This window comes from Lampetra planeri, chromosome 71, assembly GCF_965212315.1.
Source record: "Lampetra planeri chromosome 71, kcLamPlan1.2.h2, whole genome shotgun sequence".
NCBI lineage: Eukaryota > Metazoa > Chordata > Hyperoartia > Petromyzontiformes > Petromyzontidae > Lampetra > Lampetra planeri.
In genome coordinates, this window is record NC_136176.1 from 1473307 (window position 1) to 1500369 (window position 27063).

The 27063-nt window shown below is 49.5% G+C and overlaps 1 protein-coding gene across 1 annotated transcript; it reads right to left on the reverse strand.

The window, feature by feature from the left end:
* Nucleotides 1-787: 787 nt before the first annotated feature.
* On the reverse strand, nt 788-27063 carry LOC144737542 (uncharacterized). Its single transcript, XM_078620280.1, has 2 exons — nt 26992-27063; nt 788-23197 (listed from the first exon to the last, which is right to left on the reverse strand). Exon 2 carries the CDS (start codon nt 23167-23169, stop codon nt 22186-22188), a length of 984 nt encoding a protein of 327 aa, XP_078476406.1. The 5' UTR covers nt 23170-23197; nt 26992-27063; the 3' UTR covers nt 788-22185.

The window sequence follows — 27063 nt, forward strand, 5'->3', positions numbered from 1 at the left end:
TGGTCAATACGGGGGCATCGGCGACCATCATTTCCGAACTCATTTACAATATTCTACCTGTCCAGAGCCGTCCTTTACTGCCGGTTAACGTCCCATTCTATGCTGCTAACGGGGGCTCTCTTGGCATCATTGGACAGATTCGAGCGCAAATTTATATCGGGGATATCAAATTGTCGGGCCCAATTTTTGTTTCCTCCTCGCTGGCGGTTCCGTGCCTGCTGGGGACGGACTTCTTGGGCAAAATGCCGATTCGTATTTTAATAGACCAGGGATGCATTGAGCTCCCGTCGGGACGACGCATGGCGTTCCTGCCTTCCCCTACTGCGGCTCGGACGGCGTTCGTAACAGTACTGTTGTATGTGTCGGGTTATGAAATTTTGATAAAAATAATAAAAATTAATAATTTTCCGAAAAATGCGCAAATCGCATTAATTATGTTAATGTGTGTATTAACATGCATAAATTATGATAATGCGTGTAATGATATGCATAAATTATGATGGTGTGAGTAATTGTATGCATAAATTATGATAATCGCGGAGATAATCGTAGTAATTTATGCGGATGCTTGCGATTATGTTAATGTGAGCAGTTGTGATAATTAGGCTCAGCTTCGTTTATCCAGAGTTATGTCAATCAGGATAACACGATGATCATTGATTAAACGTTTACCGATTATCTTAGTGTGTGTTATGATATTTAAGTCACCAGTTCAGATCTCATCACAGGATACAGTTATCAAAAATAATATAGTTTTGCATGGACTTGGAAAGAAGCACTCGAACAGTTGGTGTTAAGCAATTTTATTCTAACAAGCATGTGACATTCTATCATGCAGGTCAAACATGCGTCAATAATTCATGAATAACCAAACTCTTATGCATTTGCGATACTATGCATTCGATTAATATGAATAACTAAAATCCTTATGCAATTACGAGACTATGCATTTGACTAAAATGAATGAATAAACACTTATGCATTTGCGAGAACAACTCAAAACTCTTATGCATTTAACGAACTGAATGACTAAAACCCTCCTAACAACCAGGCATCTCATTAGTTGGTTTTTGTATCGATCACAATCGGCGACAGGCCGAGTTTGAAAACAAGCATGACACACTTCATTTTGCGGTAAGAAAAAGCACTTATTGTATCCCAGAGGCGAAAGTATATGTCAATAGATTCATCGGCAAGTATAAATCCTTTAAAACGGAATGTTTGATATAGTGGCGGGTGAGGGCGTGTTCGTGTGGGAGAGCGAATCTGGCTCTGTTTTAATTAATTCTTTGGCGAGACTCTATGACAAAGGAAACTGGTTTGACAAGATTTTCTCTCTTTGTGCACGGTCGATTCGTAATGAGGATTTCGGGAGGTTGAGTTTGCCTCGACGAGTCTATTGATCGCCTATGTGATGAGCGGAATGAGGGAAAGGCACGGAAAACAACCTCACTCTTATAACCGACGGACTCTTCATCACTCGATGGGCCACGATTCCTCATGGCCAGCTAATGGTTCATGTGGTTGATAATCAGTCTTCTGATAATTGACTAGGGCTGATACGATGGTAAGGGTGAACTAGATAGGATAGTCTCACAGGTGAGTGGGGCGTCAATGCGTGCGTGTGTGTGGGTCTATTGGTGGGGGAAGTTGTGGGTACGAACGACTTTCGGAGAAGGGCCCTCCTTGTCGCGGTTGCGGTGATCAGCTGCTGCAGACTCCGCCCTCAGCTGACCCCGTACGATGATTGTCGGCGCGGCCGCGCTCGTTTGCGTGGTCAGGCGATGCACCTCGGCGTGGCGACACGGCACGGGAGCTGGGCTCGTACACTCGTGTGCGGCAGGCGATGCACCTCGGCGTGGTGGCACGGCAAGGGAGCTGGGCTCGTACACTCGTGTGCGGCAGGCGATGCACCGCGGCGTGGTGACACGGCAAGGGGGTTGAGTCTCCTGTACTCGTTTGGGTCAGGCGATGCGCCTCGGCCCCCCGCGAACCTCGTCCTTCTGGATGACGAAAAGCTTCTTCGTTGGCGGCGACGAGAAGAGTTGGAGCCGAAGCCCTGGAGATCTGTGATGGGGCCAGAGGCCCTGACGATCTGTTTGGTGGGGCCCGTGGCCCGGACGAAGTGCTTTGTATGGATTTTCCTTCGGTATATATTGAGAAAATCCACTCAGTTTCCCGAGTTGTTCAAAGTCTGTCATAAAACCTTCCTGTGGGTGGGACCATCTGCATCCGTGTGTGTGTGTGTCGTGTGCGTGTCCGTCCATGTGTTTCGCGTGCGTGTTTGTCCGTGTGTTTATTAGCTTTGAAGACACAGCTGTGTGTCGTTCTGGAAGGGGGGGGTGGGGGCCTCGTGACGGCGCCACCGGAGTTATCCATTAGTCAGACCGATGATTCACGTCGAGTTATATATATATAAAAGAAATATTCGAATCCATGTTTTGTTACTGAATAATATTTGTCGCGAAAACCTACGCGTTAAGCGAGCTTAATTATTCCCTCCCTTGCTCGGGATCATATCTTTTGTCTCACACAGCTTAAGTTGTTTTGGTTTGGAAGTTGAAATGCGACTTATTTCCATTATGCCCCAGTTATGCCGAAACCGTGTTCCCGATGTTTCATCGTGACCCGATCTCTCATGGAAATGTTATTTCCTTGCGTGTGCAATTTTTGCTGTCCGTGTTGTGGGAAGACAAAGACGGTTGTTTCCACGGTGGAAGCACCCGGCGCATGCGCTTATTTATTTATTTCCGAGAGCGTGTTAATTTCCTTTGAGCCATTGCCCGGGAGTTTTATTGGGGTCGTTTCCTCGCTTTTGTGCCTGCGTGTGGAGATCCTCTCGGAAAGACAAAGACGGTCGTGTTGCTCGCTTCCCATGGGATGTTGTGTTTGGTTAATTTTGAGAGCCTTATCCGCCCTTGATTCCTCTTCCACTTTAATTCCGTACTTATTATTTGACTTCTTGTGATTATTTAATCTAATATCCCAGCTAGGGATCTTTGTTTTGGAGCGAAATATATGCCATAATTATTCTTCGATGCTTCGGCCCGGCCGTGTAGAAATCCTTTAAAGGTAAATAATGTCAGTATTTAATTAACAATGATGAGTCGCGATTCTGGTGCAGACTGTAGTCTGATTTCCAATTGGAGTGAGGATGGGTACTGTTTGCTTAATCTTCATGGCTAAGTTGGTACTTGTGCATCTAACATGGTTCAAAGACCCGTATGTGCTTTTCGTCGTCAATGCTGTTTCTTTGTTAAGAATATAATTATATATTCCTCTGTGGTGCCCGGCCCTGCACGGCTTTTTTTTTCGAGAGGGTGTCATTCCAACCCCCCGCCTGCCATTCCCCCCTCCCTTGTTCCTCCTGTGTGAAATTCGGGGAGTTTTTATGATCTTGATTACCCTTCTTTCATGCCCTCTTTCCTTTGAAATGAGGTGTGCGTACATCTGTGGGAGTGTGGGGGCGTGTCCGTTCTCACGTTGCCCCGTGTCTATTTAAAAAAAACGATATTTTATATGTTGGCAGAATAATTCAAAAAAATTTTTACAAATAATATTTAAAAATAAATAAAAAGGGGGCGTATACACAACAGTACCAACGTTCGTCGTTAAAACAGTTCGTGTGCCGCCGGGAGTTCAAATGTTGGTGCCTCTAAAACTTCGTCGGCCCTTCGCTGAGGGCATTGGGGACCAGGGAATTCTGCTTGGACCATCTAGGGCCGGGGTTAGTGGACCTCATTTGATTCCGGCCCAGACCGTCGTAAGAGGGGACGGGGACCCTTTCATCGCGGTCCTCAATGTGGGGTCGCAGACAGTGGTAGTTCCTCAAGGGACGGTGCTTGCTCACGCGACGCCGGTGCCCTGCGAGGAACTTGTTGCGAATCATGTCGGCACTGCTCCCCGGCCGCACCCACATTCGGACAGCGATGGAGGGTGGCTCGATGCGCTTTGTGCGGGATCGACGGACCTGTCAAATTCAGAGCGCGAACAGCTTAGAACGCTACTGCGGGAATTTTCCGACGTTTTCAGTCGGGACAAATACGATTTGGGTTGCACTCATCTGCTGCGTCACCATATTGACACGGGTGACAGCGCGCCAATACGCCAGAATCCGTTTCGGTTAAGTCCCGCCGAAAAGGACCATGTCAAATCGGCTATTGATGACATGTTAGCCGCCGACATCATTTCTCCTTCCACCAGCCCTTGGGGAGCGCTGATCGTCCTGGTTAAAAAGCAGGACGGCTCGTTGCGGTTTTGCTTTGATTTTCGGCGCCTTAACAAAATTTCGGTTGCCGACGCATACCCGCTCCCACGGATGGACGAATCGCTGGACGCCTTGGCGGGAGCGCGATTCTTCTCCACACTGGATTTACTTTCGGGATTCTGGCAGCTTCCTCTGGACGATGATTCAAAGCCTAAAACTGCTTTCCGTACACCGCACGGCCTGTTCCAATTCAACCGGTTGCCGATGGGCTTACACTCAGCGCCAGCAACTTTCCAGCGTTTGATGGAATTGGTTTTGGCTGGATTGCAATTGGAGTCGTGCCTGATTTATTTGGATGACGTTATCGTCTTTAGTAAAACTTTTGACGAACATCTCCAGAGGTTGCAGGCGGTTTTCCTAAAGATGCGGGCTGCTAATTTGAAATTCAAACCCCAAAAATGTCATTTGTTACGCGATTCGGTGCGTTATTTGGGGCACATCGTGGGGCGCTCAGGTATTGCTACCGATCCCGCCAAAACGCAGTGTGTCAGCTCCTGGCCGACTCCCACCTCGGTGGGAGAGGTCAGGAGTTTCATTGGCTTCGCGTCGTATTACCGACGGTTCGTCGCTGATTTTGCGACGATTGCCAAACCCCTACACGCTTTAACATCAAAAGGGGTTCGGTTCCACTGGGGTCAGGAGGAGGAGGCTGCTTTCTGCTCCCTTCGGGACGCCCTGGTAAAAGCTCCTCCCTTGATTTACCCCGATTTTTCGCAACCATTTTTGCTCGACACCGATGCGAGCAACACGGGTATTGGGGGCGTGCTTTCCCAGGTGGTTGACGGCGTGGAACGGGTGGTTGCGTACGGCAGTCGGGTGTTGTCTCTAGCGGAGCAAAGATATTGTGTCACCCGTAGGGAACTGTTGGCAATTGTCTATTTCATCCAACAGTATCGCCCATATCTGTACGGTCGGCATTTCACCGTCCGCACAGATCATGCGGCACTGCAGTACGCCCTGCGAATTCAACAGCCATCGGGACAATTGTCCCGATGGTTGGAGATCCTCCAGGATTTTGATTTCGAAACCACCTACCGTAAGGGCGTTCGCCACACCAACGCGGACGCTCTGTCGCGCATGCCAACCACCTCCGAATGTGCATGTCTCCTGGGGTCGGGACGTTGCAAGCCAGCAGGGGACATGCCGGTTCCGGTCCTGGCGGCCGCCGCCGACGACGAAACATTGCTTCCAAATTCTATCGCACAACAGGGAAAAGATTCCCTGCTGGGTTTGCCTGTTAATGAATGGGGGCGCCTCCAGATGGAGGATACCTCCCTCCTCGCGTCGCGTCGTCGCGCCGGGGAGGCGGGGCGGGGGACGGGTGATGCCGACGCATGGGAAATGCACGCGGGGTTGCTGATGCATTGGGACGGGAAATCCCATCGACACCGGCTGGTGGTCCCTTCTGGGTTACGGGGTAGGGTGGTGTGGGCTGCTCATGAGCGCCTCCTCCACCTGGGTACCCAAAAGACCCTCGCCTTGCTCCAGCTTAATTTTTTTTGGCCAGGCATGACGAGGGATGTCGCAGATCTGTTGGCATCATGCCCTCGGTGTGCGCAGCGAAAACCACCAGCACGGGAGTCAAACCCGCCTTTGCAGTCTATCAGAGTCTCCAGAGTGAACGAACTTGTCGCGCTGGATATTCTGGGGCCATTTCCCGCCACCCCTAGGGGCAATAGATATTTGTTGACCGGGGTGGAATACTTTACGCGCTGGCCTATGGCCTGGCCCCTGGCCAACCAGTCGGCAGCAGCCATCGTGGAGGCCTTTGTCCAAGGTTACGTCATGGACAAAGGTGCTCCGGAGCGGCTGCTGACCGACCAGGGAAAAAAATTTTCCGGCAAACTCCTCCAACAGGTCTGTGAGCTCCTGGGAACGAAAAAAATTCGTACCTCTCCCTATCACCCGCAAACTGACGGGATGGTCGAGCGTCTGCATCGAACCATCACGTCTATGTTGTCGCAGCAGGTTTCGGACTCACAGACCGATTGTGACTTGCAAATTCAAGGGGTCCTGGCAGCATACAGATTGGCCCCCCATGCTGTGACGGGATTTTCACCCTTCTTCCTCATGTATGGCCGCGAACCTGACCCACCTGTTCGGGCACAGCTGCAGATCCCCGCGCCGCTGGGAAAAACTAAATTGGCCGACCATGTTAAATTTAACCTTGCGAAATTGTCTGAGGCACGGGATGCTGCCATGCTAAATTCCGACAGGCGTCAGAAAGCGAATGAGCGCCTCAGACTGGGTCGCGCGCACGTGCTACAGTGGAAGCCGGGGGACAGGGCATGGCTGCACTGTCCCCCAGGTACCACTCGCGACCTCCTCAAAACTGGTGCGGCCGTGGCGGGGCCCCGTCGAGGTGGTCGAGGTTTTGCGGCCTCAGTGCGTTCGCATCAAATGGGGGAAGCGCCGGTGGTTTGTGCACCCCTCTAGGCTGAAACCTTTCGTTGCGGTGCGAGGCCCCACTCCACACACGCGTGGCCAAACATGTGGGGGGGGTCGGCCGACTCAAAGGGTCCGTCTCTGCTGCTCTCGCCTGACGTGTTGCCGGCTGTCCCGCCCCCAGGTGCACCAGGAATGACGGGCTCCCGCCCAACAACCCCTACGGGGGATGCCGAGGGTCTCGCGACATCAAGCGCAGACTCACTTCGAAATGGACAGCTGCCACCGGATGGTCCGCCATCCGGGGTTGCCCCGTGTGACGGGCCTGCGGCAAGGACGCGCGCAAGAATGCGCAGACTCTTGTGATGCACAAAAAGAAGATATTTTTTTTATTTTTTATTTTCACGTGTATGGTTACTGTGCGCTGCGTCGGTGGTGTGCTCCTGGCACATTGTGTTGTGTTGTGTGTGTGTTGGGGGTTCCTTGCGATTTGTATATACGTTGCTTTTACGGAATTCGTATTTATTCGGGGGGGGTGCGTCGGGTTGTTTTCCCTTCGGGGTTTTCTGGTTCTTGTTGTTGTTCTCTTCGCGTTATGTTGAAAAATAGTGAGGCACACGCGCGGTCAGGGGGTAAATGCGCTTTTATTGTCGTTTTTTTTGTATGTTGGCAGCCGGGACGGCTGCAAGCTATGCGGGGGGGGGGGGGGGGGGGGGGTGATGTAGGGGTGTTAGAGAGAGAGCCGTTATGCATGGCAGCTTATGGGAAACAAACACAGTGGGCGGGGCTACGTGAGTGCACGGGGGGGGTGCTCTCAACGACGTCCGCACCAGGCAGCCCGGGGCCCCACCCCTCAGCGGGGGTGGAGTATAAAGGGGGATGTGTCAGAGGGCTCGGGGCAGAATGTTAAAGCTAAACCAGTGAAGACCGAAGATCGTCTAGCTAGAGCCCTGGACTCCCCTGGGACGCCGCCCTTGTCAGGGCCGCGCAGGACCGAGCCAGCGGCGTGGTCCCGAGAACCAGAGCTAGTGCTCTGGGACTCCGGGTACCGTAGCCCGACTTACCAGTGTCGGGCCAGACAGCCTCCCCTAGCCCGTTAGTGGAGGACTAGGAGGTAGGTCAGAGATAGCTAGCAGTGTATTCCCAGCTAGCCGGGTGAGGGGGCCGATACCCCCTCTAGTATTGTATGTCCACAGTTGTGACTACTTGTACGGAATAAATACGTGTGCCTCACCAACGGTGTCCAAGAGTCATCAACGGTACTTCAAAGGAAAGCTGCTGTTCCACGCAGAGTTTAAGTAACAAGCGTCCATTGTCGTTGCAGCTGCCCACACCGTGCCTTCCAAGTACGCCTTTCCAGGTTTCCGAGTCTCTGCCCACTCTGGCGTTGAAGTCGCCAAGGACGACAATCTTGTCGTCAGCTGGGATATCCTGCAGGCTGCGTAGGTCGGAGCAAAACTTGTCTTTGTCAGCGGGATCTGCCTGGAGAGTTGGAGCGTACACACTGAGCAGCGTTGCGTGTTGCTGGTCACGAAGTGGTAGACGCATTGAGATGATGCGGTCAGAGTGGCCAGTTGGCAGGCTTGCAAGCTTGGTAGCGATAGAGTCCCTGATCATAAAGCCGACACCTGAACGGCGTCTCTCTGTCGCTGGTTTGCCTGACCAGTAGAGAGTGTAACCTGCGCCATGCTCCCTCAGACTGCCTTCCTCTGAAAAGCGGATTTCGCTGAGGGCGGCGATGTCAACATCCAGCCGAGCGAGTTCGTGTGCAATTAAAGCAGATTGTCGCTCAGGTCGAGTGCTGTCAGCTGAGTCTAGCATGGTTCTGATGTTCCAGCATGCAAGTTTAAGTCCTTTCCCACCTTTTAAGGCTAGTGGGATGCGCCATTGATTCTTTGATGTAGTTCGACCGCATATGAAGATGCCCGTTGACCGCGGTAAGCCAACTAAGGGAGGAGGAGATGAGCTTTGTTTAGGCCACCTTTTCTAGGCCCCTCTCCGTGTGGAGCAAGCAGTGCTGTCCCTAGAAAAGGCTGCTTGGTCGCTCAGGGTGCTGCCGGGTGATGATGTCGTCTCCAGGTCATCATCAGACGACCACTAGCACCTGAGCCTCCTGCATGCAGGATTGAGACTGCGGCTGCCAGTGTCATCTTACACCTGCCGAGTTCGCCCCTTTCTCATCGCTAAAGGACTTAGTGAGACCGGGGGGGGGAGTAGACGTGAAGATTTCCTTCTTGCCTGCGCAAAGGAGCTTTCAAGTGGAGTGCAGTGTGCGCAGAACTGACCCCACCCTCTAAACCCGGGGTTCGTCTGCCATGGCCGAGCAAGCTGACAGCGAGGTCCTCGGGCTGTAAGATTTACATCAGTTTCCTTCTCCTAGGTAGACGGCCTTCCAAGGCTGAAGAGATCTACCTTCCCTGCTATTTCAAACCATAGCCGGTAGGCCACAGCCGCAGTCCACAGTAACGAAGTGGCGCGCCTTAGTCGCAAACACTTGGCCATTGGGTCCTAACGAGACCCTTCCGCCCTGGCCGGTGACTCCGTCGTGGGAGTTCATTCGCCCAGTGATGCAGTGTTGACATAACCCCCTCACGTCGTTTAGCCCGCCAGCTGAAGCGGTTTACCAGGGTGTGGCACTAGGAGCCAGACGTGAGAAATTTAGGAGATGGATGAGGACCAGTGTTTCCGTCCACTCAAAAATTGAGTGCAGCTACCAGAAAACAAAGGTACTACCTCTACCCAGAGCCCCCTACACCCCTAACACATGGTAGCAATAAATTACGTATGAAGGGAGGGCGCCTTCCCTGGAGATAGCAAACACCATGAAGAAATTCCAACCACGAGAAAAGAGGGGGGGGAGGACACAAACCAAAACATAAACATGGTGAAAATTTTAAATTAATAAAAGTAAAATTTAAATAAAATTAAAATCATGACGTTTCGGAGGCAACACAAGCTTCCGTCTTCAGGTGGAACCGTCACAGCACGATTGCTGTATCAAGTAAGAGAAATTCCAAGAAAAAACCGTCCTTGTATATATACTGGTTGAGGGTAGGAGGAGCTTGTGAAGTTGGTGCGGCTAAAGTCGCTGCTAGGAATGAGCCTTTGTTGTGTAGACTGGTTGAACTGGGAGGTTCCACGAGTTGTTAATGTGCGGCTGATGTAAAGGTGCGGCTGCTGTAAATGGGACTGAGCCTTTGTTATGTAGAGGTGGTGTGGCTGAAACCGCTGCTAGGAATAAGCCTTTGTTGTGGAGACTGGTTGAACTGGGAGGTTCCAAGAGTTAAGGTGCGGCTGCTGTAAAGGTGCGGCTGCTGTAAATGGGACTGAGCCTTTGTTATGTAGATGAAACAGCACTTTGCTGGGATTAATTCTAGATTTGCCAAATATATGTGGTAAAACTTAAACCAGGAAACCAGTGTGAAAAAGAAGAAACTATATGGTAACTGAAGAATAGTGCCTGTCAAATAAGATAGTCCAAATATGTGTAGTTAAATCTTTTTTGCATGGTTAATAACATTTTTCCAATGATTACTAAGTTTGTACCCATCATCACGGTTGAAATTATGTCTGTGTTTGTATATTTGGATGGCTTCGTGTACAAACCTTTGATGGTAGCCAGGAGGTTTGCAGAGCACCTTGGTCTCGGAAAAGACAATTTCATGATAGCCCACATCGTTGTAGCAATGATCAGCAACGGCGGAAGAAACAGTTTTGCCGTGTTTCAGATCCGACTTGTGCTCGCGGACACGATCAGAGATATGACGTTTCGTTTCTCCAATGTAGCAATCACTACAGCTGCAACTCAGTTTGTAAACTCCAGGGTATTGTAAGTCAGGAATGACATCTTTCACAGATGGAATTAGATCACGGATTTTACGTACTGTACTCAATCGGACTTGGGTCTTATGTTTGTTTAGAATTTTGGAGATCTTTTTGGTCACGCCTGCTATGTATGGCAACGTGATAGTTTTGATCGGAGTTTCAAGTGGCTGTTTCTGTATGGTGGGAGAAACAGCTTGGTGGATGGTGCGGTCAGAGTATCCGTTCATCCTGAGGGCCCGATGTACATGTCTTAATTCACTGGCCAGGTGGTGTTGGTCAGAAATGCCATGAGCTCTGTGGTATAGTGTTTTGATGAGATAATTCTTTTGAGATGGGTGGTGGTGGGAATCAGGTTTCAAGTAGGAATATGTGTGGGTGGCTTTCCTGTAGACAGAATGTCCCAAGGATCCGTCAGGTCTCCTCTCAAACAGAATATCTAAGAATGGTAGTTTACCATCTTTCTCCACTTCCATGGTGAATCTGATGGATGGGTGTCTGGAATTGATGTGGTCCAAGAAGTGGTTCAATGCTGGGAGGCCATGTGGCCAAATGACGAAAGTGTCATCCACATATCTCTTCCACAGGGAAGGACGTAGGGTGGATGTCTGGATGGCGTCTGATTCAAACTTTTCCATGAACATGTTGGCTATCACTGGTGACAAGGGGGAGCCCATAGGGTACCCTCATTATGTTTGTAGAATGTGTCATTCTAGGTAAAGTAAGTGTTGGTGAGGCAATGCCTAACCAGCGCAGGTACATCCGAATTCAATCCATGTTGGACCAAGTCCTCAATTATTGTTTGGGTGTCAGGTACTGGGACTTTGGTAAACAGAGATACTACATCAAAACTGACGAGGATATCATCAGGAGATAGTAACATGTCCTTGACCATAGAGACTAATTGGGTTGAATTGAGTACTGCCGAAGAGGTCTTGCCTGTGAAGGGAAGCAAAGTATCTGATAGAAACCGGGCTAGTTTGTAGGTAGGAGAGTTGATCGTCGACACGATGGGTCGTAGCGGGGTGCCTTCTTTATGGATCTTGGGAAGACCATAGAGTCTGGGAGGTCTTGTCGCCGATGGTTTTAGAGAGGGACGTTTGGTTGGTTCGATTAGGGAAGTCGAACTCGTGATGATTTTGTTAGTTTTTGTCGTTAGGCTGTTAATAGGATCGTTTTTAATTTTGGAGTAACTCCCATCATTAAGTAGGTCCAGGATTTTGTTGTTGTATGAATCTTTATCCATGATGACCATGGCATTGCCCTTGTCTGCTTTAGCCGCACCAACTTCACAAGCTCATCCCACCCTCAACCAGTATATATACAAGGACGGTTTTTCTTGGAATTTATCTTACTTGATACAGCAATCGTGCTATGACAGTTCCACCTGCAGACGGAAGCTTGTGTTGCCTACGAAACGTTGTGATTTTATTTAAATTTTAATAAAAAAAATTTGACCTACGTGATTTTACCGAAAAAAAACCCCTAAGAATATGAATCCTTGCAGTCATGAAAGCTTCAAATCTAGAATAAACATGGTGATGGAAAAGCAGCCGGACAAAGGTGAAAAGGAACCCCCCCTACTTCCAAATTATGGCAGGAAATTGGGAAAACCAGCCGCTCTACTCGGGAGGGGGCAACCAAGCAGCTGCAACCACAGGATAACTAAATCAGAGGGATTCCGTTTTATTTTCCACGAGAGACGCACAGAGGGGGAAGAATTTCAGATAAAAGCAAGAAAACAGAACACGCAATTGAGTCTTGCTGCGTCAAGCTCCGGGGGTGGGCCCCGTCAACGACCGAGGATGACGAGGCTTGCAGAGGGCCGATGTGTCGCCGAGTGTAAGTTCGGCGCTGACAGATGAAGTATCGCTAAAAGTTTTATTCTACATTGAGTGCCAGCTCCCACCAGCAGCTGCAGCAAGAGAGAAAGAGTGATGAGCAACAAGCAATCAACCTGGAGAAAGAGAATAAAGTGCCACGCATTGACCAAGCGAGCATCGCACAGCACCAGCAGCAGCAGCGGCTAACGACTAACCATGAGCGTGCGGACTCGGAAGCCGAGCACATTCCTCCAAAGGTTGAGTCTACAAGGATCAACCGTGCCTGTTGCAAGAGAGAGCGCTTGACCAGCGCAACCGAGAAAGAGAGTCAGCACTGGCAACCAGCGGATGAGCTGCGAGCGCTATCAGGCACTGCCGAAGGCGAGCATCATGCCGACTCAACAATCACCTAGCAGTAGAGAAAATAACTTGACCAGCGCAACCGAGAAAGAGAGTCAGCACTGGCGACCAGCGGATGAGCTGCAAGTGCTATCGGGCACCGTCAAAGGCAATCATCGTGCCGACTCATCAATCATCCAGCAGTGGAGAAGCCTTGAGCTGCCACCAAGAGAGAGAGAGCACCGTGTGTATGACACGGAGGGAACCGAACCGAGGCATTCTCGGTACAAGGAAAGCCCCACCTCGGCGCCAGCTTAACTCAAAGAGTTGAGCACGAAGACAATACACCCACACACACATAATACACATATCGGGACTAATAAGATTGCTCCAAAAGTTAGCTTTGTTTTTTAAAAAGGACCATCCTAAGGTGGTGCGTTAACTATTAGCTGATGGTGGAAAACATTGTTCGGTCCATTGAGCTGCTTGAATATGTATTTTAGTCATTCGGTTCGTTAATTGCACTCCAGGAATACAATTGTGTTGAGATTTTTCTTTTGATCACGGAATCTTGCCCGCGAATCAATTCAAGCCCATTAGCCAATTGATAAGCATCTATTAGGCAAACAGGCACACTGCCGCACACTATTGTTCCAGGGCATTTCGATCAATTGCATCATCTTACCAATGAATTCATTGAAAACTACTTTTGCCTTGGGCAAATGTTTCTTTAACACTGTTAATATGAATATTGTAACACATTTTTAAGGACTTTTTCCTCTTCTTGGTTCTTTCGGTAAAGTCACGTAGAAGGGAAATAATAAAAATAAAACATAATAAAATACAATTCTCACGACGCTTCGGCCACAACGCAAGCAGCTGTCCTCAGGTGAAGAACAGGTCTGTCGGAAAGACAGCGTCTGAATGAACACCACCAAGCTTGGCTGCGTATATTTAAGCTGGGTTAGAGGAGGAAGGGCACCTTGACAAAGGATTACCTTAGAGTCGCGGCATCTCTTCAGAAAGGTGAGACTCGATTAGCTCAGCCTTCTTATCCCGGAGTTTGTTGAAGGATCTCAAAGTTATGTGGAATCCCTCCCCGTAGAGGCGGTTAAATTTCGATTTAAAGCTTTCTTGACTGCAGGGATTAATCTTCTTGGTTCTTTCGGTAAAGTCACGTAGAAGGGAATTAATAAAAATAAAACATAATAAAATACAATTCTCACGACGCTTCGGCCACAACGCAAGCAGCCGTCCTCAGGTGAAGAACAGGTCTGTCGGAAAGACAGCGTCTGAATAAACACCACCTATTGGCATGTATGGTCGCTATACTGTGAGGAATTAGCTGATTGTTCTGTTATCCAGTTAACAAATGTAACCATGGAAAGTTAATTGCACGGATCAATTAGGACATTTCCAGGAGTACTGGGTTGACAATGCCTAGCATAAGAGTTCGCATATTAGAGTGTTTTGTTTCTAGATATTAAAGTTGCTTAACGCAGAAGAGTCTGAGTGTCCCTTCCTAAGTTCATGCGTAATAATCATAATTATAAGAACTGTATCCTGAGGTGAGATCTGAATTTTGAGACCTGACAAACACACTAAAACAATCAGTAAAGTTCAAGTGAGAATCACTGTATTATATTCTTTAGGTCTTTCGGTAAAGTCACGTTGATAGGTTCAAAGAAAATAACAAAAACCTTTTTACGCGACTTTACCGAAAGACCCAAAGAATATTAATTCCTGCAGTCACGAAAGCTTTAAGTCAATCAAATAAACAATGAAGGAGAGCCGAATTAGCATAATTACATACACTTGCATAACTTCATACAATTACACCTTTATATTATCATCACGATGAGTAACACCCCTAGGCAACGAAGCAGAGCCTAATTAGCATACACGCATAATTAGCATAATTAAAAAAATTACACATTTTCATTTTTTTTAAGACCGAATATATATGTAGTGGCCTTTATGACGACGGAGAGAGTTGACTTGAGACAACACGGATTTATTACAGATAACTTCAAATACAGCAGAGTAGCGACCCTGACACTCGAAGAGGTAGCGGCCTCTTCACCCGTTCTATTGAGGAAAGTATCCCAAGTTAACACCCCACGTTAACTCCCTACTTCCCTCAATTCTAGACCTCCTTCACAAGGAGGCTAACTGACCTGGTCCAGCTTTGGCACAGGTCTCGACCACCAGCCACACGAGTCCGGCCCTTAGAAGGACATCGGCCCTTGCGGCTCTGGGGTCGCACCACTGGCTTGCTCTGCCCGGTCCTCAAAAGGGCAGCGGGTCAGGGGAGTCCCAGGGTCTAGCTAGCTGGACTTCGGTCTTCACTGGCTCTTCGTCTTGACTTGGGTCGAACTGCCTCTCTGCTCTCCGGGTCCCACCTTTTATACGATTTCCCACCGAGGGGCAGGTTTCTGTGGGAACACACAGACCCCCCAGCCCCCTCCCCTCAGGAAGCCTGGTCAGAGATGACACAATCACCTGCACTGGTAAGTATTGTAAGTCGGCCGGTTTTGTGTGTGCGTGCTCAAACATCACCACCACATCACGCCTCCCTGTACAGCCCGCAGCCGTCCTGGCTGCAACACAATTTCCACAATAAAGAAACCTTAACAAGAACCGGAATTCTGCGTGCCTCAATAACAAGAACAACAATAACATCAACAACGATAACAATCGCAATAAATTACCCCAACCCACCTGTACAAATAAACACCATGAACATATATACACTTCCGAGAAGAAAAAAATACCCCCCCCCCCACGTCACCGGAGCCCGCGACACAACACGCCCGACTCAACGCACACTTCGTGAAGAGAAGAGGGACATACGGACAGTCAAGCAGCCGCCACGACGTGCAAGTGGGTGTGGTAGATCCAGCCATCCCTTATGAAAAGCAGTGTGACTTAGCACGAGTCCGAATGGCTGGCCCGTCGTCAGGCTTGAAGTGGGCTGCCCGGTTCCGACTCGACGCACACTTCATGAAGAGAAGAGGGACATACGGACAGTCAAGCGGCCGCCACGACGTGCAAGTGGGTGTGGTAGATCCAGCCATCCCTTATGAAAAGCGGTGTGACTTAGCACGAGTCCGAATGGCTGGCCCGTCGTCAGGCACGAAGTGGGCTGCCCGGTTCCACATTTGTCTTCGGGATCCGGTGGCTGACGCTCTTTGGAAGCCGTCAATTCTGGGGCGTCTGGAAGTGGAACAGTCAGCGGCATGTGAGGATCAGGCGATGGCATCACATTCCCTGAGTCGACGGACACATCACATGCTTGGCCCTTGGGACATGTAGGGGAGGTAATGAGGTGCAACGAACGGTTTCAGCCGTGAGGGGTGAATATACCAACAACGCTTTCCCCACTTAATTCGAACACATTGTGGGCGTGCGACCTGTACAACCTCGACCGGCCCCCTCCACGGCCTCAGTAGTTTCGGTGACGTTGCCAATGGTGCCTGCGGACAATGTAGCCAGGCCTTATCGCCCGGCTTCCACTCGTGCATGTGCGTCCGATGCGCGCGCGACCGCTCATTCGCCTTTTGGCAAGAGTTCGAGTTTTGTGCCGCAGCCTCCCGTGCCTCGGCCAATTTTAAAATGTTAAATATGACGTGATCAAACGTAATTTGGAGCTTTCGTGACTGCAGGAATTATTCTTTGGTTCTTTCGGTAAAGTCACGTATAAAGATAAAATAATAAATTAAATTAAATACTAGCATACGACGTTTCGATTGCAACACAAGCAATCATCATTAGGTATAAATTAAATAGAAACACAAATCGTTCTTCCTGAGAATTTGTTTGAACCACTTCTACGGGGAAGTTTTAAGTTTATTTTTTCTCTCTCTCTCTGGGTTTTTTCGTTGTCTCTCTCTGCTTGTGTATCGGTCTTCGTGTCTGTGTTTTTTCAAATTTCACACTTAACTTCTAATTTAGCAATCTTTGGAAGAACGTAATCAACCAGGCTATGCATTAATTGTGTGTTGACCGACCCTCTGTGTTGCATTGCATTACATTTCAAAATTTTTGCTAGGTTAGTTAATTTAGTGTGTCTCTCTCCCTGCCTCCTAATTTTTTCAACCTTTCGTACCGTACCACTCATCGTGCTACTCATTGACATGCTAATTTCTCTAACCCCTCTCTCTCCGCCCCTGCCCCCCTCTCTCAAGCTTTTTTTACACCTTGCCACTCACCGTTTCCACTCATGGACATGCTAATTTCTCTAACCCCTCCCTCTATCCCCGCCCCCGCCCCCCCTTTCTCTATTTAAGGCCTCGACACAGAGGCGTAGTTTCTCTGTGTGCCTATGTTTGCTCTCTCTCTATGTATCTCTGTGATATCTGTCTGCTTATATGTCTGTCTATGTTTCTGTGTTTAATCTCTCTCTCAAATTTAGCATTCTCAGGAAGAACGTAATCAACCAGATAGGGTGTTGACTGTTATGTTATCCAACTCTCTGTTTTATTACATTACATTTCTAAGTATACTAGATATGTGTTTCTATTTAATTTATACCTGATGACGATTGCTTGTGTTGCAATCGAAACGTTATATGATAGTATTTAATTTAATTTATTATTTTATCTTTATACGTGACTTTACCGAAAGAACCAAAGAATGACGTGATCAGCCAACTTAGACTTTGCGCAGGGCGTGGGAATCCCCAACTGGGCATCCACGGGCGGATCAACGTCCCGCCCGATACATAAGAAAGAAGGGGGAAAACCCAGTTGCCGCGTGGGGAGCCATCCACTTGAGATTCGCACACCTGATGGCAAAACATGGACGTGAGCGTACTGTGGAGCCGCTCCACCATCCCGTCCGTTTGTGGGTGGTACGGGGAGGTACACAACTTTTTTTGTACCCAGAAGGTCGCACACCTCACGCAGCAAGGAGCTCGAGAAATTCCTTCCCTGATTGGTCAGCAGTTGCTCCGGTGCACCCTTGTCCAGGACATAGCCCTGGACAAAGGCCTCGGTAATGGCTGCTGCCGACTGGTTAGCGAGCGGCCAGGCCATGGGCCAGAGTTAAATATTCCACGCCAACCAGCAGGTACTTATTACCCCTAGGTGTTGCCGGGAACGGCCCCATGTCGAGCACAACGAGCTCGTTGATGCGTGAGACCTGAATAGATTTCAGCGGCGGACTGGCTGCCTTGGAAGGCGGCTTTCCATGCCCAGTCAGAAGAAATCAAGCTGGAGCATGGCAAGGGTCTTGTGAGACCCCAAATGCAACAGGCATTCGTGAGCGGCCAAAATGACCCTACCCCGCAAGGCGGACGGCACAACGATTCTATAGCGAAGGGACTTACCGTCTCAATTCATGAGGAGACCCTCCCGCAATACCCAAGAATCCACCCCGACCACGCCTTCCGTAGAGCTATTTGCCTTACGATGCAGTGTGAGTAGGGACGCGTCCTCCATTTGGAACCGGCCCCAGCCAGCGAGGGTCAAATTGATTAACGAATCCCCGCCGTTTTGAGAGAGAGGAATTTCGGGAGCCGGGGTGTAAGCAGCGGCGGCCAAAGCCGTGGAAGGGACGACATTCTGTGGTTTGCAGCGTCCTGACCCAAGAAAACATGCACATTCCGTGCCGAGCGGCAGTCGCGACAGGACATCCGCGTTTGTATGGCGAACAACCTTGCGGTAGGTGGTCGTGAATTGGTAGTCCTGAAGGACTTCCAACCATCGAGACAGTTGTCCGGATGGCTGGTTAACACGGAGTGCATATTGTAATGCCGCGTGGTCCGTACGGACAGTGAAGTGCCGCCCGTATAGATACTGTTGAATAAAAAAATCGATAACCAGCAGCTTGCTGCGGGTGACGCAGTACCGCTGTTCTGCCGGTGATAAAACTCTGCTACCATAGGCGACGACGCGTTCGACTCCCCCAATGACCTGCGAGAGCACTCCGCCAATGCCGGTGTTACTGGCATCCGTGTCGAGCAGAAAAGGCTCAGTGAAATCAGGGTAAGACAAGGGCGGAGCACTCACCAGGGCGTCACGAAGGGAGCGGAAAGCGGTCTCTTCCTCCGCACCCCAGCTAAATTTTACGCCTTTTGCTGTCAAAGCGTGGAAGAGCTTGGTTATGGTGGCAAAGTGTGCGACAAATCGCCGATAGTAGGAGGCAAACCCGATGAAGCTACGGACCTCACTTACCGAAGTGGGCGTAGGCCATGAGCTGACACACTGTGTCTTAGCGGGATCCGTAGAGATGCCTGAACGACTCACAATGTGCCCCAAGTACCGCACGGATTCCCGGAGGAGGTGTTCCTCGAACGTCCTGCTGAAAACAATAACGTCGTCCAGGTAAATTAAACAGGTATCCCATTGGAGACCGGTCAAAACCAATTCCATTAACCATTGGAATGTCGCGGGAGCTGAGTGGAGTCCCATAGGCAACCGATTGAACTGAAACAGGCCCAAAGGCGTCCGAAAAGCGGTCTTGGGTTTTGACTCCTCGTCAAGGGGGAGTTGCCAAAATCCCGATAGCAGGTCTAACGTGGAAAAATATCGTGCCCCTGCCAAGCCGTCCAGTGATTCATCCATCCGGGGGAGTGGATATCCGTCGGCCACAGAGATCTTATTAAGGCGACGAAAATCCACACAAAACCTCAGGGACCCATCGTGCTTTTTAACGAGCACGATAAGAGCCCCCCATGGACTGGTGGAAGGGGAAATGATGTTAGCAGACATGTCATTAACAGCGGATTTTACGTGTTCCTTCTCGGCGGGGCTTAGTCAGAAGGGATTTTAGCGAATGGGGGCGGCATCACCCGTGTCAATGTGGTGGTGTAACAAGTTAGTGCAGCCGATATCATATTTATGTTAGCTGAAAACGTCGGAGAATTCGAGTAACAGGGCGCGCAATGCAGCAAAGTTGCGAACTGGACAGGTCACTGGATCCAGAACAAAGTGAATCCAGCTACCCTTGATCACGGCCAAATTTCGGATGCGGGGCAGGACCAGTATTCACATGCCCTATCACCGGCTCCCTCATGGGAGCCGGCACCGCGTGAGCGAGCACGGAGCCCTGTGGGCCCTTTCTCCCCACTATCGTCTGTGCCACCGCCAATTTCAACCCCTTCACCGCTGCGTTATACGGACCCAACTGGACACCATGATCCGTCATACCCACACCGAGAGATTTTCGCAACCTCAGGGGTACCAACATCTGTGACCCTGGTGGTATGTGGACCGTCTGGGTAACCATCGCTTGCACCATTGCACAGGCCGTGCGTAAACTGCAAGGGGAGGCCAAAAATGCTATGTGGCGACCCGAAGGAAGCTCAATACAGCCTTGATCAATGAGGATTTTGATTGGCATTTTAGCCAAAAAGTCTGTTCCCAACAAACATGGGACTGCAAGAGACGATGAAACCAAGACTTGCCCAGACAGTTTAATATCTCTAATGCAAATTCTTGCCCGGATTTGACCAACGATGCCCAAAGATCCTCCGTTTGCCGCATAGCAAGGAATGTCAACTGGAAGTAACGGCCGACATCGAACAGGAAGTATGTCATAAATGAGGTCGGAAATTATCGTTGCCGATGCCCCTGTATCCACTAGCACCCGGACCTCAACAGCCTTGATCGACCCCGTAACCACGGACGACCCGGCCGACGCAGCAACCACCCTATGAGCCAACTCAGACCACTGACCTGGTTTCAGCGCCCGTACAAACCCACCTCCCCTCACCGAACCGACGCCCAAATCACCAGATTTGTCAAACACGGCGCGGTGAGTCGTGTGTAATGTGTGTGGGGGCCGAGCATGTGTGGTGCCGCGACTTGCCGGAGAATGCTGTGACGACTTGGGGACTTGGGCGTCATCCGGCCGAGGTCCTGATGCGCGCTGACGCGGAGCCCGGCACCCTGAAGCAACGTGGCCCCGGAGGCCACAGTTGTAAAAGGTGATGAGGGCCGTCGCTGGTCTTGGTTGCTCCTGCTTGCGCGCCGGGTGCTGGGGTGGTCGGCCACCCGACCTCCAATCCCCCGATCGAGCCGCGGCGAAAGCTTCCTCCGCAGGCTGAACGTCCTGTGGTCCACTGGACGCCGAGGTCGAAGCGCTGGCGATGAGAGGCTGTTTCCGCTTGAGGACCTCGTGCGTGTGAATGTTCGAAGCGACTCGCAAGGACGCGGAGGCCGCTGGTTGTTCTCGGCAGCGCCCGCCGCCTGGAGATGACGTGGCGGGCAGTGGTTGGACTCCGACTCCCACGTGGTGCGCTTGGCCCCCGCCACTCCCGGAGCTTGTTGCAGAACTGGCGCCAATTTCAACTTGCGGCACGGTGCCGGTCGCGGGAGAAGCTGTTTGGCGCCAATTTCCCCCGCGCTCTCCAGCAACCACTCCTCCCACCCGAGTGATCTCCTCTAGTATGGAGGTGGCAGCGAGCTGCAATTCAACGAGGCGGGAGTGAGCGTCCTGGAGCCCACCCCCCGATCGCGGCGGCATGTCAGACAGCTGCGGCGGTTGTTGAAGCGCCGACATCGCCTCAGACTCCGTCTCCGAGTCCAGCGGACCCGTCTCCGCCGAGTCATCTAGTTGGCCCGGTTCGTGCACACGAACAGTCCTCCTCGCATCCAAATCGTGCGGGTAGAACCACTTCTGACCCCAGTTGTAGTGACCTTTATGACGACGGAGACTTGAGGCAACACGGATTTATTACAGATAACTTCATATACAGTAGAGTAGCGACCCTGACACTCGAAGAGGTAGCGGCCTCTTCACCAGTTCTATTGAGGGAAGTATCCCCTAAGTTAACACCCCACGTTAACTCCCTACTTCCCTCAATTCTAGATCTCCTTCACAAGGAGGCTAACTGACCTGGCCCAGCTTCGGCACAGGTCTCGACCACCAGCCACACGAGTTCGGCCCTTAGAAGGACATCGGCCCTCGCGGCTCTGGGGTCGCACCACTGGCTTGCTCTGCCCGGCCCTCAAAAGGGCAGCGGGTGAGAGGAGTCCCAGGGTCTAGCTAGCTGGACTTCAGTCTTCACTGGCTCTACGTCTTGACTTGGGTCGAACTGCCTGTCTGCTCTCCGGGTCCCACCTTTTATACGATTTCCCACCGAGGGGAGGGCTTCTGTGGGATCACACAGACCCCCCAGCCCCCTCCTCTCAGGAGGCCCTGGGCGTACATCACACAACCGCCCGGAACAGGTTGGTACCGCTTCCCACAGAAGGGCGGAGCTCTGTGGGATCACACGTACTCCACAGCCCCCTCCCCTCAGGAAGCCTGGTCAGAGATGACACAATCACCCACACCGGTAAGTATTGTAAGTCAGACGGTTTGGTGTGTGCGTGCTCCACCATCACCACCACATATACAACACTTGGGAGCTGATGGGCTTTTGCTCCTGGTTAATCATCTAGCCAACCCACAGGTTCACAAATACTCGCCGCTCTTACTCTGCAGGTTGAACCCAGGAATTGAGTGTTCGACTTCACATTCATTTTCATTAAAGGCCTGTGACAAAGGTAAATCTATTGGAGCTTCATTGTCTCAAGCATACATATCGACCGGGTCTCCATTTTACTTTGTATTGTCTAAGAAGTCCACCCACACCTCCACTTCCACAAACTGCTGGGATTTGCCTCGCTCTGCCTCACAGTCAGAATTCTCCTCCTGCTTCACGTTGCCTCCATCGATGTGAAGGTCCGATTTTGGAGTTGAATCTTCATCTTCACAGTTTACCATCACTTCTTCACATTTCACCTTCACTTCTTCGCTCTTCATCACTTCTTCACATTTCACCTTCGCCTCTTCACATTTCACCTTGATACCTTTAAAAGTGTCCATGCTGGGATTTAGTTCTGGTTTCATGAGGGATGGACTCATTGCAGCACTTTGACTTTTGCAAGCCAATTTCAGACGCCACTCCTTGGGGATCGTCTGATGCTTGCATGTCCTCTGGTGTATTTTAAGATTTGATAAACCTGCAAACGCCTTCCCGCACACAGTGCACCTGAAGGGTTTTTCTCCCGTGTGTGTTCTCTGGTGTAATACAAGACTAGATGACTGTGAAAACGCCTTTCCGCACACAGTGCACCTGAAGGGTTTCTCTCCCGTGTGTGTTCTCTGGTGTAATATAAGACTAGATGACTGTGAAAACGCCTTCCCGCACAGACTGCACTTGAAGGGTTTCTCTCCTGTGTGTGTTCTCTGGTGTAATAAAATACCAGATGACTGTGAAAACGCCTTCCCGCACAAAGTGCACCTGAATGGTTTCTCTCCCGTGTGTGTTCTCTGGTGTAATACAAGAGCAGATGACTGTGAAAACGCCTTCCCACACACACTGCACTTGAAGGGTCTCTCTCCCGTGTGTGTTCTCTGGTGGTTTTGAAGACCTGATGACCATGCAAATGCCTTGTCACACACAGTGCACTTGAAGGGTTTCTTCTCTCCTGTGTGAGTTCTCTGGTGCTGTGTCAAATGTCCAGGACGATCCGTGCTGTATGCACACTGGTCGCATTGTTGCCTTTTTGTACCAAGCTGCGCTGAGTGCCTTTGCTCCATCAGACCAATTCTGCAGAGGAAGCGTCAGCTGCAGACAGAAAAAAGAGAATATCCACACCATCTACGTCAGTATCGAGGCACAGAGGAATGCATAAATACACAGTTACACATGACTTACACGTCTATACTTATTTATGTCCATGATATAGTGAAAAATATTGCCAAATTCATCACACGGGCTGTTATGACAAACAATGAGAGGGCAAATGATCATAAATATGCCTGGAAGCCCTAGTATCTTCAAAATGAATGTTAACCCAAAACTCCAATGACACAATTTCGGTTGTCTGGCTAGAAAAGGAATATTTATGAAAGCAAAATTCAGCTAACAAAGCAAAGGGTGGTGAAAATAATACCGTTTGTACTATGCAGAAATGCATACATTAGTGTTCAATCGAAACTTAGAGGTGTGAAGCCAGGCTCAGATTTCCTTGAATGCTGGGATGAACAGATCTAACTTCAGCTGCATATGTGCTGTTATTGTTCAACCTGAAGAAACCTTCGTCTACGTTCCACCAAGTCTCCAACACTTGGAACTGGACCCGAGCTGTGGTCCCGGTCGGTCGTAGTTAAGTTGTAATTAGTGTAGTTAACCTGGTGGTCACCACCATAGGTTGTTAGTCTGTTAAGGGGCAGTTACCCCATGTTTTGGTGTTAAATGTGTTGCCTCCAAGTACCATGTAAGTGTGGATCACTTGTCAGCAGGACATGGGAATGATCCAGGTGTCAAGGGATGACTGACTGAGATGATTGACAGATGCACCAGCTGTGCTTCCCACTGTCTTGCTGCATTTTAGGCACCCAGCATTCCACCCATTCACGTGAGCGTTGTTACCCCAACCTCCCTGTTGTTGCAGAGCAAATTTCTCCAACTGCCCTGCAGCATATATCACGGGCCTCCTCCACAGAGACCGATCTTGACACTCCTGGTACCTGTCATCAGCAGGTCTGATCACCTCCAATCTCTTCTCTAGCCAATGCCATACCTGATAATTGTTTTTTTTACCCTTCTATCTGGCAACAAAACTGACACTTTTTTACAAAGAGTCATGTTTGCATAGACCACAATACCTGCAGTCATAATGCAAACAAAAAATATAACTCTGATAATGTGCACTGTCCTTGGGAGTTGATTGGTTCACACCTGAGACAGCTTTCCTTAGAGCCTAGTCTCACATGGGTTGGACCAGATGACTCCAAAAGGCGCAAAGGAGGTTCCAATGGTGTAAATGCTTACCCCGAGCTCTCATACTCTGATGGTACATTGTCTTTGAGTTGTGCGCCTAACCAATGCAGCTTGGCCTGCCAAAGAGACTCATTGATTTATTCTGTACTGATATTTTAGGGATCTGTAAGATTCTAATACAATCTTGTTTGGTTCAATAGACGGGATTATACGCAGACCAGCCTGAATTATGAGCCAGAACAGACGGTCCTTTAAATAAGTTAATATTTTGCATCCACAGAGAAAGGAGTAATATCTGTGGCCAAGAAGACTCACAGCTTTGTTCGCTCATTTATTTCTAAATCCTCTTGTCTTGGTGAGGGTTGTGGCGGCAGCACATTGAGTAGGGCAGCCCAGACCTTCCTTTCCCTGGCGACAGACTCTAGGTCTTCCTGGGAAATTTCCAGGCGTTCCCAATCCAGCCAAGCGACATATTCCTACCAGCATGTCCGGGGCCGGGTCTCTGGGACTTCCCCTTGTGGGACGTGCCCGGTAGTATTCCAGGGGCAGTCTAATGGGGGGGCTCCTTACAGATATTCTGGTGGCTAGGTGACCCACGTAACTCATTTGGGCTCAACCTGGAATGGCTGCGTGGCACCGTCCTGTGCGCCCACCATCCACAGTACGAAGAGTGAGAGGCGGGTGCGATGCCAGTATGGCAGGGAGAGGGATGATCTCAGACAGACTAAACCTTGGTGACGGACACTCACAGCTTTGTATGGCGCAAAAGTTCAGGCAGCTTCCACGCAGTTTTACACAGTCTAATGAAAGAATGCTGCTAGACAAATTTTAAGTGAGTCTTTGGCTGCCAAACCAGAGCTGGTCGTGAACACATTAACCAGGTATGGGAGCTCCTCCTTCCTGATTACTCATGTATAGTTGAGCAGGTACAGTGTTGTATGAAATCAAATTCCCAGGCAGGTGATTCATTTTTGTGGAACATATGAAAGGCCTCGTTTCATGATGGAATTATCCAGCCAAAGAACAAAATTCTCTAATCCCATCTCATTGAGTAGCCATTTCCATATCATCAGCAGATATAACATGGTTGACCAGGGAACGATCCCTTAACTATAACCAGGCATCGATGCGCGTATAATTTTTACCGTATCAAATGAAATTTATTTCTATGGCCAATGAGAGCTTCTCAAACGACATAATTATTGAAGATGCTCTGTAATGTAATGCATGGGGCTAGAGTGAATTTCTGTCACAAGCCAAGTTGAACAGGAAATGGCTCCGACTCCTGGTCACGCAGCTTTAGACGGGCTTGCCCAGAATCATAAAAATCATCAAAGAATGTGAGCAGAGGCAAAGACATAAAAAACAAAGAACCCAAAGCCCCAAGCCTCTATATGGTACTATATGCCTTAATTACATCAATAAAGCAGAGATCTAGTTTCTTCTGAAAATCGGCACTCCTCAGCCCCTTGCATATCAGAGGTTACGATCTGGGAAAGTGCCTCGCAAAGCCAAAAGTGCAATATTCAATACTTAAGCCTTACCTAAATAATGGCATGAGGTAAAAGGAAAAAAACAATTAAAATTAACATTGAGAAACCATACACAAAAACATTTGCAAGACAAAATATGGGAAAAATCTATATGAATAAAGCAAACTTTGTGCATGTGTACGTTTTTTGGGAACCAAATTGTACCAACACCACCAGATGGCAAAACATCCAACATTGTCTATCCTGAAGCTCTCCAAGGGCAACGTATTTAAAAGCTGTCCTCATTATGAAACAAACAAGCCCTGCTATTGTATAACACAACCACAAGACCGTGACAATATACGCACATTTACAGACTGCATTGGCAGAATTAAATAATTCTAATAAAGCCAGCATGGCAAGACATTACTCTTAATGTTTGATTACTGCGACCTGAGCTAAGCCGGGAAACTTAGTTATTACTGGATACTATACTTCCGATAAAGTTTGTGCGTGAGTGGAGAGCGGTAGTGCAACAATTGGCGTGCTGCGCTCTGAACCCACTGAGCCGATTTATATTCCCACAGAGCCAAGCCACAACATTTGGCTGTCTGATGAAGCTGGTTGTAATTACTGTCAAAACGTTGTATTCAGATGGTAAATGTTGTGGCTTGGCTCTCCAACACACCGATATGCTGTACTAGTACACTACACTATACACTACTATACACTACACAATACACTACTATACACTACACACTAGTGCTGTACTAGTGACGCATTGGCCACGTTCTGTTTACGTGACAAACCCTTACTAATTGGCTGTCGGGTGGTGGCGGGGTTAACGGCACATTTATTCATTTATGTGATGTAACCCAAACAGATGTGTATTATGGCTGTATATTTGGAGTTTGCGTGTCCCTCTCTCTCCGTGGTCGCGTGACAAATTCAACTTAAGCAGAGGATCAAAGCAAATGCAATCAGACGAGGGCAGGAGGCAAGGCCCCGCGTTGTAATGTTCCAACCTGGACATCGATTTCATACTCGCTGCTACTCAATTTATATCCCTACGAGGGAGAAGGAGCGAGGCTCTACCTGGGTTCACAACAAGAACAACCACCACCACAACAACAACCACAACAACGACGATGTCAACTTCCTCACCTCGGATCTCAGTGAGCGAGCGTGAGCGGAGCGGCAGCTTCCTGGTATGTCGTGACGTCATGCGGCAGCAGG